Consider the following 15,162-nt stretch of genomic DNA (forward strand, 5'->3'; position numbering starts at 1 on the left):
TACCAGGGGAAGCGGCAATGCAGACCTGCCCCCCCCCCCACACTCCCCACGCTCCGGCCCCGCCTCCGCCCGCCTCCTCCCTCCCCCCAACCCCCCAGCGCCACCGAGCACCGGGAGAGACCATTGTTGGGGGTGGTGGGGAGCGGCAGAAGAAAAGAGGATGGGGAGGGCCTCAGGGCACCGGGGAGCAACGATGAAGCAGCAGAGGGGACTGTCACAGGCACAGCTGGAGATAACACACACAGCCCTTCCCAGCCCGTTCCGAATAAAAGATGAAAGGAACTAAGGGAAGAATACTGTCAGGGAGACAAGTGGGAAGGCAGAAAGGGAGGTGGGGAACGAGGCAGACCCTTTCTCAGCGCCCCATTCCTAGTAGGGCAGGACTCACAAATTTGAGGGGTTCTCTGCCTCCAAAGCACCCTCCTTTTTCCCTTTCTCCTCTACTCCCAGCCAAACCTCTTTCCCACAGCCCTCTTCCGGATCCAGAGTGCTCAGAATCCGAGTTTACCTGGCCATTTTAGAGAACGCCGGAATAACAAAGTTTTTAATCCTGAACTGTCAAGAGGTGAGACTCCTGGATCCCTGCCATCTTTTTCCAGAACCAGAAACAGTCCTGGTTATTTACTGCCAGTGCAGACCTCCCATCCTCCATTCAGTTGGTAGCAGCAGAGGTGAGTGGGGGACGAAGCTGAGCGGGATTTACAGACCTTACCTTCTCCTTCTATTAATTTGCTCCAATGACTCAAAGAGGGACTCCCTCCCTCAATGCTCTATCCAATTCCTTTTACTACACACACACACACACCTGCTTCTGGGGCAGGAAGGATTGAACTAGTTTCAGTTCTTTGCTTTGCCCCTGTGCCAACAACCTGGGCTTAGAGATCCAAGACGTCCTGCTAGGTGATTGACCCTGCTTCAGAGGTGAGGGGAGCTGGGTGGTTTGGGGATATACATACTGAATGTGTCTCCCTATTCTAGGTAAGGGCTTAGGGTACTCTGGACAGTGCACTGACCTGGGTTCTCACTTCCATAAGCTTTGGGTCAAGTTCGCTGCCTCTCTGAGCCTCAGTTTTCTCATCTGGAAAATGCCAGGCTTGCACTAGAGGCTGTATCAGCTCCCTTTCGGATTTAATAGTGTGTGATTCTACTTTGATAAAAATGTAGGCTTCAGAATGCTGGAATATGTTACATGAAGAGGCCTGGCGGGCCGTGTCCCAAGAGAGCTCACAGGTAGCGTTTGCAGTGTTGAATTTACCACTAACTTTTAGACTTGTTTCAGTCTAAAAACAAGAAACCAGTTCAAAAGGCAAAGTGTTTATTTCATATCACAGAATTGCAATTCAGGGCACATAGTTTAGGTTGAAACCCAAATAGTGTCCCAATTACAGGAAGTGGGCTCAGGGTTTTTATTGAGGAAAAAGAGGAAGATTAGGTAAGTTTTTTAAAAAGAGGTTCATCGGTGTTGATGAGCTGGGCTAGATTTGTACTTCCTTGACTGGTCGGGAGAAGTGGTGACCAGGCAAAAGTTCACTTTTTTCAGTTTTTTCAAAGATTTTCTCATTCTCGTGGACATCTTGGAATATTGGCAATTCAGCCCAGGTTCAAACGTTTAGAAAACAAGATGTGCAAGGAATTTCCTCTGAAATGGCTGTTCTGACTTAATTATTAAAAAAAAAAAAAAATGGCTATACTTACGTCATTTCTCATAGAGATGTGGGCCTGGGTTTCACAGACTTCAAAACTACATCTTGGAAATACCTGTTTGTGCCAACGAAGTTTACAATTTACTGAAACATAAAGCCATAATACATACGTATTCATTTACCATGAGAAATCTTCCGTTGCTCAGACTCACGTCCAGCACATTCTCTTCTTTAAGCCAAATCAGAATGTCAACATATAGATGCACAATGACATAACCGAACAGGAATATTTTTATCTTTAATGGCATCTGGCCATCCCCAGGAAGGAGCTGTGCCAATGGGTTCAGAAAACTCTTCTTGGCTACAGTTCTCCACTCCCCTCTCTATGTATGGGCAGCCTTGCCAATCCTCCTGGACTACTCTCATTCTGTTGGCTAAAGCACTCTTTCCAGGATGGTACTTGGAAAGGCTATGCCTGTGTGAGCCTCAGCGACTCTCCCTTCACTAGATTTCCATTGCTGACCCCTCTTCAGGTTGATACATTCTTTATCTAAATATGTTAATATTTTCAATTAGGTTACAGCCAAGCCTTGCTGGCAGGGAGCCGGTTTTTCTCTTTAAGGTGACTTTGCATATTCTCCACTTATCCCTTACTTGCTAAAATAGAAATCTTGTAATCTTAGAGAGAAAGGTTGTATATGTTTTTCCAATGCTGAGGAAAGACTTCATCATTTTTTCCAGGAACCACAGACCCATGCAGCTCACCAGCTGCTTCACTGTCCCCTTTGCTGGGTCCATTAACATAAGAGTTCCTAGGGGATCAGTCCTGGCCCCTTTCCCCCTTCCACCTACTCTATTCTCCCTTGTCACCTCAGGTAATCCCATGCCTTTCGTACTGTCTATGTGGTGACGATTCCCACATTTATGTCTCCAGTGCAGACCTTTCTACCAAGCCCAAACTCAAAATCTCCACCTGTCAACTCAGTATCACCACATGGATATCTCATCAGCATCTCTAATGTAACACCCAGAAATAAACTTCAGACTGAGGTCTTTCTCAACTCTTCATCAAGGTGTTCAGGCCAGAAACCTTGCAGTTGCCCTGTTTCCTTTCTTGCTCTTATCAAGCCTTGTCAGCCCTACTTCAAAACATGTTCTAAATCTACCACTTCTCTACCACTGTCCCCTAGTCTAAGCCACCATCATCTCTGTCCTTTGCCACAATAGCCTCTTAATTGATTTCCCTACTTCCAATCTTGCTCTGCCCATTATTCTCAGTCATCAGGAGGATCCTCTAAATCAAACCTGATTTAGCAGATACTCTCTCCCTAGAGAAATTAGTGCATATGTACCACAAAAAAAAAAAAAAAAAAAAAAAAAAAAAGACAGGTACAGGCAAAAAAAAAAAAGGTACAGGGGCGCCTCGGTGGCTCAGTCAGTTGAGCGTCCAACTTTGGCTCAGGTCATGAATGTGCAGTTCATGAGTTCAAGCCCTGCATCAGGCTCACTGCTGTCAGCATAGAGCCCTATTGGGGTCCTCTGTCCCCACCTCTCTCTCTGCCCCTCCCCAGCTCCCACTCTCTCTCTCCCTCAAAAATAAATAAACATTTTTTTTTAATTTTTTTTAACATTTATTTATTTTTGAGACAGAGAGACAGAGCATGAACGGGGGAGGGTCAGAGAGAGGGAGACACAGAATCTGAAACAGGCTCCAGGCTCTGAGCTGTCAGCACAGAGCCCGACGCGGGGCTTGAACTCACGGACTGCGAGATCATGACCTGAGCCGAAGTCGGTGGCTTAACCGACTGAGCCACCCAGGCGCCCCAATAAACATTTTTTAAAAAGACAGGTACAAGTATTTTCATAGCAGCTTCATTCATGAGATTCAAAAACTTCAAATGCCTATCAGCCAAAGAATGGTTACATTTAGATAAACAAATCGTGGTATATTCATATAAGGAATACTATTTGACAAATTTTTAAGAGACCGAACTACTGTATACAACAAGATAAAAAGATCTCACAAACAAAATATTGAGTATAAGAAGCTGGACCAAAAGGAGTACATACTCTATGAACCCATTTGTATACAGTGCAAAGGAAAAGCAAACTTATCTACAGTGATGAAGAAAAGAAAGGCTACCACCAGGAAGTGGAAATTGACTGTGAAGGGGCACAAGGGAGCCCTCCGGGTGCTGGAAATGTGCCAACATCTTGATGATATAAGGTTAAAAGGGTGCATACATATATAAAAATTCACTCCCGACCTAGGTGTTTTTCTGAACATGTTAAACTGCAATTTTTAGGAAAAGTTTTAATGAGATTTTACCACTCACCTTTCTTTAAATCCTCCAATGCCTTCCCATTGTACTAAGAATTAAATCCAAACTTCTAATCAAGGCCTAAAAGGCCTTGTGGGATCTGGCCCCTGCCTGCCTCCCCAACCCTCTTCCTTGAATCTCTTCAGCCTCCCTGGTCTCCTGCTACGGCTCCAGCATGCCCACTGCAAATCCATCAGAGGACCCTAGCACTTGCAGTCCTGCTGCCTGGAAATCCCTTGTCCCAGATCTTTGCCTTACCATTCAGGTCTCCACTCAAAAGTCACCCTTCAGAAGCAAAAATAATATAAAAACAGGGAGGGGGACTAAACATAAGAGACTCTTAAATATGGAGAACAAACAGAGGGTTCCTGGAGGGGTTGTGGGAGGGGGGATGGGCTGAATGGGTAAGGGGCATTAAGGAATCTACTCCTAAAATCATTGCGGCACTATATGCTAGCTAACTTGGATGTAAATTAAAAAATAATAAATAAATAAATAAATAAATAAATAAATATTAAATTTTTTTAAAAAGTCACCCTTCAGATGACCCTCCCTACTTCCCAGGCAGTATCCTATCACACTGCCTTATTTTTTTTTTTTTACAAGATATCTCTATCTAAAATTATTATTTTTTTTACTTTTTTATTTTTTGCCTTTTCCTACTTAGACTGTCATTTCTAAAGGAATAAGGACCTCATCTGACATATTTACTGCTATATCCCCAATATATACTTAATTTCATTACTTAAGTAAACACTTAATGAAATATTATTCCAAATAAGTTCAATTTTATTACCTTTAGTATATATGATAAATTTCTGCTTACTCCCATTAAATATAAGTGTTGAACTAATAGGTAAATAATTTGTTTCAAAGAATATAATTTAATTACCTACTAAGAGTTGCCCCATTTTTAGTCTAGAATTGTTCCTATCCCTAGACTCAGCTCTTCTCCACAATGGCTTATATTAAGTGTGGAAATAAGACTATGGCCCAGGAGGTGATAAGTGGGTATTTGGTAATGATGGTTAGCCTCATTAGAGCGTTTACCTGACTTGAGCACTTTTCTCACTACTTTACATTGATGAACTCACCCCACCTCCACATTAACCCTATGAGATGGTCACCATTTACAGATGATAGACTGAGGTACTGGATGGTTAAGTAACTTGATATGATCACACAACTCAGAAGTGGCAAAACTAAAAATGGAACCCAGGCAATATAGATTCAGAGACCTAATGCTTTTTTAATGCATCCATTTAAAGTATGCAGTTGTGGAGCGCTTGGGTGGCTCATTCGGTTAAGCCTCTGACTCTTGGTTTCAGCTCAGGTCATGATCTTGTGGTTTGTGAGATCGAGCCCCAAGTCAGGCTCTGTGCTGGCAGCACCGAACCTGCTTGGGATTCTCTCTCTCCTTTCTCTCTCTCTCTGCCCCTCCCCTGCTTGAGCTCTCTCTCTCTCTCTCAAAAATAAATAAATAGACATTTTTAAAAATTAAAAATAAAAAAATGAAATATATAGTTCTATGAGTTTTAACAAAAGTATACGCCCATGTAAGCACCTCCTTGATCAAGATAAAGAACATTTCCTTTGCCCCCCAAAATCCCCTTGCCCCTGCAGTCAATATCCCCATCCCTGGCAATTACTGATCTCCTTTTGGTCACCATACATTAGATTTGTCTTTTCTAGGGGTGCCTAGGTAGCTCAGTCAGTTAAGCATCCAACTTTGACTCAGGTCATGATCTTGCAGTTTGTGGGTTTGAGCCCCATGTCAGGCTCTGTGCTGACAGCTCAGAGCCTGGAGCTTGTTTCGGATTCTGTGTCTCCCTCTCTGTCTGCTCCTCCCCAGCTTGTGCTCTGTCTCTGTCTCTGTCTCTCTCTCAAAAATAAATAAACATTAAAAAAATTTAAGATTTGTCTTAGAGCTTCATTTTAGATTCATACAGTATATAGGTCTCTGGCTTTTAGAGCTTTCCAGGTGTTTTAACCACTGCCTTATAAAGCTTCCTAGTGTAGCTTCTTTGCCCAGTTACCCATCACCCTGTATTCTATCGCTGCTTCTACCCACCACATTCTAAGCACAGGAGATTGTCAGGATGGGGAAACTGAGGGACAAAATGGGGTCAATGGTAGCACTTCTAAGATACCATAAAGTTCCAGTGAGAGATGCTAACAATTGAAGCAAAAAAAGCACAAAAAAAGCTCCTATCCTTTAGGAGTTTATAACCCAGTTAAAGAGGGATTATCTTTAAGAAAGCTGGTTAATAGCAAAGGAAAACATTCATTCATTCAACAAGAATCTATTCAGTAAATATAGTATAACATGACTATGCAACTGGCTCTAGAATTCGTGCAGATCTTCGTTCAAGTATTCCATCTATCATTTCGTAGCATGTGACCTTGGTCAAATAACTTAATATCCATTTCCAGATCTTAAAATGGGGGTAATAACAAAACCTACCTCAGGGGGTTGTTACAAGGATTAACTGAGATAAACATTTAGTACAATATTAAACACTTAGTACTGGCATATTAGCAAGAGTTCAGTAAACATTAGCTGTTACTATTTTTACAATTATTATATATGCCAGGCATCTCGGGTACTCTTGGGAGATAGATTAATAGAATGAGATTCCTTCAGGGTTCTTGAAGAGATTCAGTGTAATACAAGGATACTTAGATTGGGATCTATGAACCTTATGTAATTTTTGCTTCAGGATATTGGAAATACAGGCATGTATGTATTTTTCTTGGATAGGGTCCACAGTTTTTGTCATGTTCTCAAAGGGCTGTCTGGGGCCCACAAAACATTAAGGACCAATGGTCCCACACATTCTCAATGGGAGTGGTATCCCCCCCCCCAAAGGGGACAAAAACTGGTTTGGGGAGCAGGAATCTTAGATATTACAATGGTTTGTGTCCCTCCAAAGGGCCCTAGTACATAAAAAGATATAGAGCACAGGGGCGCCTGGGTGGCTCAGTGGGTTAAGTGTCCGACTTCAGTTCAGGTCATGATCTCTCCATTGGAGAGTTCGAGCCCCACATCGGGCTCGGTGCCAACAGCTCAGAGCCTGGAACCTCCCTCTCTCTGCCCTCCTCCACTTTTAAATAAAAATTTAGAGAAAAAGACATATATAGCATATCTGTGATTTAAAATGTCATGCGGGGGTAGGGGGCAATTTGAAAACAATGTCTCCAGCCGTGGTGGTAGAGGGGCAATGATTAAAAAAAAAAAAGTGGAAAAGCCCTGGTTTAGTGAATAACAAACAGATGTGTGCACTGAAGTACTAAAATGTACCAGCAATACTGGGCCTGCACAGAGAACTGCTGAGCACCAGTATCTGCAGGAGCCAGGGGCGGGAGAGCTGGAGGAGAGTCTGGGGGAGTCAACCTCATTGACTGGAGGAGGCACTCAAAAATTAGTGTTGAATGAATGAAAGCTCCAAGATTCTGCGAATGAATGCCTGAGGAAATAGTGGTTCCAAAGAGAGATGTGGGGAATTCAGCAAAGGCACTAATTTACTCCTCGATGGTGTGAATTCATCAACATGCTATCAGATAAGAGCCAAAAATACCACACAGGAGCGTATATGAAAAAACACGCTAGAAATCTTCAGCATAAGGGTAACAGTCCTTGAAGTCCTCACCAAGGATCAGTTAGAAGTCAGTTCATTTGATAGATGCCATGGAGGCAGAAAGGACACAGGGACTGAGACAAAGCCTGCTACCACCTGGGGCTGCTGGAGTACTGGCCGCGGGCACCTGGGCTCGGAGCCAGCGGCCAACTATGCTAGGTCCCAAGTGCCTCGGCTTATGACCACATCAAAGTAACTGCACAGCAGTGCTGTTTGAAATGAAGTCAATTAAGCCCATTACGATTTAGAAGCCTGGCATCCTTAGCCATTCGTTGTGTGAAATGATCACGTGGAATCTTCCCCAAGTTTTGACAAATGCCCACTAGGTGACCCCACTTGCCTGTGCCACAATTCACCTGAAAGTCAACATATGCCAAACCTAATTTACCATTTCCATCCCAACTCCCGGGAAATTCTTCCTGCTGCATACTCTCATCCTGATTCCACTCTCCCTTTCCTCCACTATATCCAATCTAACACCTCACCTTATTCTTTTGCCTTCTAGAATACCTCCCCAGTGCATCCCCTCCTCTCCATCGGGCTTCTATCACGGCCCTCGAGGACTGCATCTCTCCCTAAATTACTGCCGAATGCCCTGCTTGGCTCCTTGCCCGGTCTTCTCCCTCAGATCTTTTCCCCCCACTACCACAGTTCTAAAACGCAAATCGGTCACTCCCTTGCTCAAATCCTCCCTGTGGCTTTCCCTCATGGATAGCAGCTTCCCAGCCAGTGTGCCCTGCCAGTGGTGCTCGGAAGGCAATTCTCTCAGCACTCCGGGCCGCTAAGCAGATCCCAGGACGGCTAGAATTCCTGAGCCAATAGCTTCCAGTCCGAAGCAGCCTCCTCCCTTTGCCTCAGTGTGCGGTTTTGAATGGTTCTGGGCCACATGAGAAAGGGCAGAGAAGCCCTATCAACAGGAGCTCCCCAGCTAGCTCCAATGCCATGCAGCTCTAGTGGATCACTTATAGTGCTGTTGACCAATCTCGGCTTCTGCTCGGGAGCATCCAGTCCACCAGGAGGGAGCTTCCCCTTCTTCGCCCGGGAAACATCTACCCTTCCTTTGACATTACATCTGAACTTATCACTCTTTTTTCTGGAAGTTTTCTCAGATTTTTCATGCCGGGATACCCTTCCTCACGCTCCCAGAATATTTTGTGTCGTAATAATGGCACGTGTCAGCCCACTGCCTTGGTAACACCAGAACAGAAGCACTCTGCACACCTCTGTATCATTCAGCTGCCACTGGCAGGTCTTATAGGTACCACATCACGTGAGTAAGAATGGTGCAAGAGAGGGGTGCCTGGGTGGCTCGGTCAGTTAAGCATCCGACTTCGGCTCAGGTCATGATCTCATAGTTCGTGGGTTTGAGCCCCGCATCGGGCTCTGTGCTAATAGCTCAGAGCCTGGAGCCTGCTTCAGATTCTGTGTCTCCCTCTCTCTGCCCCTCCCCAGCTCACACTCTGTCGTCTCTCCCTCTCTCAAAAATAAATAAACATTAAAAAAAATTTTTTTTAAGAATGGTGCAAGAGAACGAGAGGGCTGGGTGCACCGTTTCTTGCCTAGACATCAGCAAAATCCATGGTCGTATAGACCAGAAAGAGAACTTTAGGAAAGTGGTGACGTAAGAGGATTAAATACAGCAAAGAACAGAAAAGGGGCCATTGGATTTGGTCTAATTACTCAAAGTCTCTGAAGACAGATTTCCATGGGATGTAAGTCAGGTGTGGAAGGACTGAGGAGGAAAAAAATAGAAGTAAGATCCAAATTCCTCATTTATGATGTCTGAAGGGAAAGCATGGAAGAAAATGTAGGTTTACCGAGTTCCAACGGTCCCAATTTCAACAGTTTCGCAATTATGTAAGACATTTATGTACATAGTGTCGAAGTAAACCAAGTTTAACATAGTATGCTCAGAGAAGTCTAGCTCCCCTCCCCATCCCAGTGTATGAATTTCCTTTTTGGTTTATCTGGTTTTTTTAATGTAAATAAATGCGTATGTTAGATGAGGGAGCATAGGACGTTCTGTTTGGCTTGTTACTTTCTTCCCTTAATGTATCCTGGAGGTCTCTCTAAAACAGTAGGTAGTCTTCTCTCTCCTTTTTACCGCTGCTGTGTAGATTTACCAAGTTATTCAACCAGTCCCTGACCAACAGAGGAGAGCGATTTCCAACCTACTACCATTACAAGCAGGACTGCAGTGGATGGCTTTGTGCATCTTCCTTCCTGTTTTTGCCAGCATTATCTCCAGGAACTTCACCTCTGTTCTCGCTTCATATTCACAAAAACCCTATGTCACGGGTACTTAGGGTTTCCAGCTTATAAGCTAAATGTAAGCCTTAAAACATAGAATAAGCATGCTCCCTCCTACCTTACCATTCTTTTCCCAATATACTGATGTCTCTTCTTAGAGAAAACAGAGAAGTTATTTTGCCGAGGAAAAGAGCACAAAGAATAAACAAGGAGTTTAATTTTATTTTCTCTGTGCATTTGTAAAACACTTAGGACCAACATAAAAAAAAAAAAAAACCTCCTGTGAAAAGAATTACACTTAAAGAAAAAAAAAAAAAAGGCCTGAGAGGGATTAGTGCCTTAGCCCTAAGGAGCTACAGCAACTCAGATTGGTCCAAGGATTTGAAAAAATATTGGGAAGATAGAACAGGAGGCAAGAGAATGAGAAATTACTGAGGAAGAGGGCCTCGAAGTGGGCCACGGGGGGCACTGGAGGCCGGGGGGTGGGTCTGGGTGGAGGCAGGGGGCCCCGCTGGTAGCCGTAGGGTGGGGGTCGTGGAGGCCCAGTGTACCCGTGAGGAGGCATCAGTGGAGGAGGCCCACGCATCCCATGTGGAGGCATAGGACCTGGGTGACCTGCACACAAAAAAAGAAAAGTTGACTGACTTCAGTAACAGTTGGGAAACAGGTACTAGTTGATGTTGGGAGAATGTACAGAGAAGACTGGCAGGGACACCATGAGCAGAAATGTAAATAAAAGAAAGGGCAGGGGACAGGAGCGTGACAAAAGAAGCTGCAAGAGTATGACATTTGAGGATGGGGGGGGGTGGCTGAATCCTACTCACCCATGGGAGATCCAAACGGAGGCCCTCGAGGGGGCATGCCCATTGGAGGAGGTCCAGGATGAGGCATTCCAGGGGGTGGTCGGGGTGGCGGCTGCCCCCCAGAGCCTGGGGGCCCGGCATGGGGGTGTCCTAAGCCGTGAGGGCCATGGTGGGCCAGCTGCATCTGAGACATCCCTATGAGGAAAAAACAGACACAAAGAGAAAGGAGACAAAAGGCATACAAAAAGCAAAAAAAAGAGAACAAAATAGAGAAAGACATGATGTCAGGAAAAGAAGAGTATGGAAAATAGGGCTGGTACAAAGTGCCCTTATCCTCAACCCCATTCTAAGGTTACAAACAAATCAACTACCAACCCACCCACCTTGCTCCTTCCACGACTTTCACAGTATCACGGTGCTACAGAAGTATGTAACGAACAGAGGGACGACAGGATTTGGGAAGGTAGCAGAGACACTGTCTGAGCAAAGATCTAATTCTAAAGAGTAAGTAAGAATTTTTCAAGTGGACAACAAAGTAGACTAGAGCATCCCAGGCAGGACATCAGCATGCGCCAATCACAGAGCCATCAAACAGCACAGTATGTTTGGGGAAAACCAGTAACTCAGAGAAATGCAGAGCAGCAGCATGTAGTCATGGGAGTAATGAACAGGCACCAGATCACAAAAAGCCTAGAATGCCACGGTGATAAGTTTGAGTTTCACTCTGTAGATAAAAAGGAGCAACAGAAGAATTTTGAGCAAGGGTATGTGAGCATCTGTGTTTTAGAATTACTCTATGCAAGTGGATCAAAGATAGAGAAACTGGAGGCAAAGCATGAGAAAATTACTACAGTAAATCAGGTGTGAAATAATCAGTACAAGAGGGCCTGAACTAGGGCACTGGCAGTGGGGCCAATGCCAGAGATATTAATAAGACTTGGTATCTAGAGTGGGGTGACAGGAAATGGTTTAAAATGGCTCTCAGATTTCTCAATTAAGCATTTGAAAACAAAGAATACTAGAAGAAGAACAGGTTTGAAGACAGAGGTAGAAAAGTAGAGAGGTCCATCACACAGCAAGATTAAGGGTCACAGACCAGAGACACTTATCTAGGAGGCATCAGTGTACAAGTAATGGAGCCATGTGGAGAAGAGAACCGAATATAAAAACCTAGCTACGTGGGGAGAAAAAGAAGCCTATTAAGGTGACTGAGACTGAGGAGTCAGAGACAGATGAAGAATCCAATAAAACCAACAGACAAGATTTTCAAACAGGACAACATGCCCAATTTCAAGTATACCAAAGGGCAAACCAGATAAGGAATGGAAGCGTCCCCTAGATTTGGCAATTAGGTCACTGCTTTAGGGTAGAAATCAAAGAAGAAAAATGAAGTAAGTTAAAGGGAAGGGCGCCTGGGTGGCTCAGTCAGTTAAGCATCCGACTTGCGCCCAGGTCATGATCTCACTGTGAGTTTGAGCCCCACGTCGGGCTCTGTGCTGACAGCTTGGAGCCTGGAGCCTGCTTCAGATTCTGTGTCTCCCTCTCTCTCGCCCCCCCGCTTGTACTCTGTCTCTCTCTCTCTCAAAAATAAATAAAACGTTAAAAAAAAATTTTTTTTAAGTGAAAGGAAAAAAAAATCAAGTACAGTTATACTCTCTGGAAAAACTTACATCAGAAAAAGGAAACAGGATGATAGTTGTTAAAGTAAACAGAGAACAGTATTTTGTGTTTTATATGAAAAACTGAAGAAAAGTTGAGCTCTGGGGCTATTATTATCACTGTTGAGGGACAAGGACAGGAGCATAAGTGGCAGTAAAGCTCCTCTGCCAAGGCCATCCCTCCCTTTCCCAGCAAAGAATACCCACCTGGATGGGGCATCCCACCTGGTGGGAATGGGTGAGGATGTGAGTGTCCATGTCCAGGATGTCCAGCCCCTGGGGTTCCCGCTGATGGTGGGCCATGTCCTCCAGCCCCAGGAGGCATAGGCGGCGGGGGCATGGCTGGGGGTATCCCGGGTGGAAGGGCTCCAGGAGGCGGCACTGGGGGTGGGAAGGACCCAGGAGGAGGCATGCCTATAGAGGAAATGGAAGAAAAGTTAATGACAGGGAGAGAAGAGAATGTCTGTAGAGCCTGTTCCGTCTGGCCTCTTCAGGAAGGAAAAGCTGTTTCCCCTCCTCCCAGCTCTTCAAAGTCAGAAGCAATACTAGACAAGTCTGAACAACAACTTCAACCTCCTGGAGAAACTCAACAGCCTTCTTCCCCACCACGACTATCACCCCTCAATCCCTCTTTCTTCACCTACTGACTCCACATCCCCCTTCATCAGGTCCTTTGTCCTTCCTCCTGCTCCACCACCACCATACCCCAAACACAAGACAAAAGTTGAATAAAAGCATTACCTGGTGGAGGAAGCCCAGACCCCAGTGATGACACCACAGGATTGGGGGCAGAAGGAGGAGGAGGTGCGTCTGCAAACAGCTGATGAGGGCGGTCGGCCTGGGAGAGGGGGTTCTGGGCTGCCAGAAGTCTTTCAGCTGCAGAGCCATGGCGCTCGCCCTTGGAGTCCTTCTTGAAGGCATAGGACACAGTGATAGGGCGGTTACAGAGATACTGCCCATTCATGGCCTCGATAGCTGCATCCGAAGCATCAAATGAAGCAAAATTAATAAAGGCATAACCTTTGGAGTTGCCTGTGTCAGGGTCCCGCATAATTTTGGGGGTTTGTAAGATGACCCCAAAGGCGCTGAAAGTATCATAAAGCAGCTTCTCATCAATCTCTGGGTCCAGGTTGCCAATGAAAATGTTGGCCCCCACATCCAGGTTCTTGTTGTGAGCTGAAGCTTTGTTCACCCGTATTGGTTTCCCATAGAGTTTGATCATGTTCATGATCTTAATGGCATAGTCAGCATCTTCCTCACTCAAGAATTCCACAAAGCCATACCCTGGGAAGTAAAAGAGTAGAGATTAACAACTTAAGTGATTCAAAATGGGGTATAACTCATTCACCTTCCAAACCACAAGAAATAACGACTTTGTTTCCATTGGGAATGAATGGTTCCAGAAACAAGCTGTGGGCTACGCTTAAAAGAATCTGCAGGGGCTCCTGGTGGCTCAGTCGGTTAAGCATCCAACTCTTGATTTTGGCTTAGGTCATGATCTCAGGTTCATGAGTTTAAGCCCCACACTGGGCTCTGTGCTGACAGTGTGGAGCCTGCTTAGGACTCTCCTTCTCTTTCTGCCCCTCCCCTGTTCACGCTGGCTTGCACTCTCTCAAAATGAAAAAAAAAAAAAAAAAGAATCTGCGGAGAATTCATTCCAAAACATCTATAAATAAATACTGCTGGAGCCCTCCACCAGCAGTTTGTCCCCTCAATACATAAACTCACCTCTTGTCATGTACTCACCTTGGTGCTGACCTGTGACTCTATCCTTTGGCATGTGGGTGTTGACTACTGGCCCTGCCTGGAGAAATAGCTCCCACAGCAGTGGTTCGCTAACCTTCTCGTCCAGGCCTCCCACGTAGACAGTGGCATCTAGAGGATGGAAGCAGGTTAGGCCAAGGATGAAAGAATGACAGGAAGGAGATGACAGGCGGAGGAATTGGGAGTGGAGATGGAGTATAGGAGCAAAAAGAAAAAAAGAAAATTCGGTTAAACTCTTACACCTCCCTTTCCAGGAACTAAAGAGCCTTCCGAAATCTAAAGGTTCTGCTACAAATTATTTTGGTGAATTGTTTTGTTTTTGGTTTGGCTTTTGTTTTTTTGTGGGGTTTTTTTGTTTTTTGGGTTTTTTTTTTGAATGGGAAGGGAGAAGGGATTGGGCACAGACAGCACCACCCCTACAGGCCTCAGCCTACACTCGGCCACCCTCCCTCCGGCAGGCACGGGGGCCGGTCTCGCGCCCTCCAGGGGAGGTCCGATCTCCTGCCCAGGCGAAGACACTGCTGGCCCTAGTCGATGCCTGCCAGCCCTCGTGGGCCTATTCCGGGTTCATCCCCTCCAATCACCCTGGTTCCGCTCGGAGATCGGACCGGCCGCCATGGCGAAAGAGCTCCCGCCGTCTCCAGGCAGCGGTCCCGCCTTCTGAACTCTACTTCCACTTCCGGGGCGAACGCGGACGTGAGGGCAGTGGGCAGGGCCGCGGCGGGGGAGGAGCCGGAAGCGGCCGCGGCCATCTTAGGAACGGCGGAGACTTCCCGCGATTCGGTGGGCCGCCTCCCATCAATGGCCCTGCGAGGAAGTGCTCACGCGAGCGGTGAAAGCGAGGGAGGCGGGATGCAAATGCTCAGACCCTCTGAAGGCAGTACTGGACGCTAAAGGATCACACTGCTCCCAAAAATGGAAATTCAAAAGCTGAAAGCACAAAACTTTACTTTTTTATATTTTGTTGCCAAACGAGCCTTCTTTGTTCCCCAGAGGAGGGTGTCCTTCCCCCCCCCCCCCCCGCCCCGAGGGATTCTGCTGCCTTTAGACGCGGAGGCAGGTCCCACCCCGGCCCACAACCCTCG

General features: G+C 45.8%; 1 protein-coding gene across 1 annotated transcript; it reads right to left on the reverse strand.

The window, feature by feature from the left end:
• Positions 1 to 10,185: 10,185 nt before the first annotated feature.
• SF3B4 (splicing factor 3b subunit 4) lies at positions 10,186 to 14,762 on the reverse strand. Its single transcript, XM_042993993.1, is given in 7 exon segments — positions 10,186 to 10,312; positions 10,315 to 10,467; positions 10,677 to 10,850; positions 12,521 to 12,727; positions 13,055 to 13,597; positions 14,060 to 14,188; positions 14,662 to 14,762. Coding segments are annotated over 7 exon segments (1,272 nt in total). The 5' UTR covers positions 14,696 to 14,762; the 3' UTR covers positions 10,186 to 10,280.
• Between the last annotated feature and the right edge of the window lie 400 nt (positions 14,763 to 15,162).

Source organism: Panthera tigris, chromosome C1 (genome assembly GCF_018350195.1).
Source record: "Panthera tigris isolate Pti1 chromosome C1, P.tigris_Pti1_mat1.1, whole genome shotgun sequence".
In the NCBI taxonomy this organism is placed as follows: Eukaryota; Metazoa; Chordata; class Mammalia; order Carnivora; family Felidae; genus Panthera; species Panthera tigris.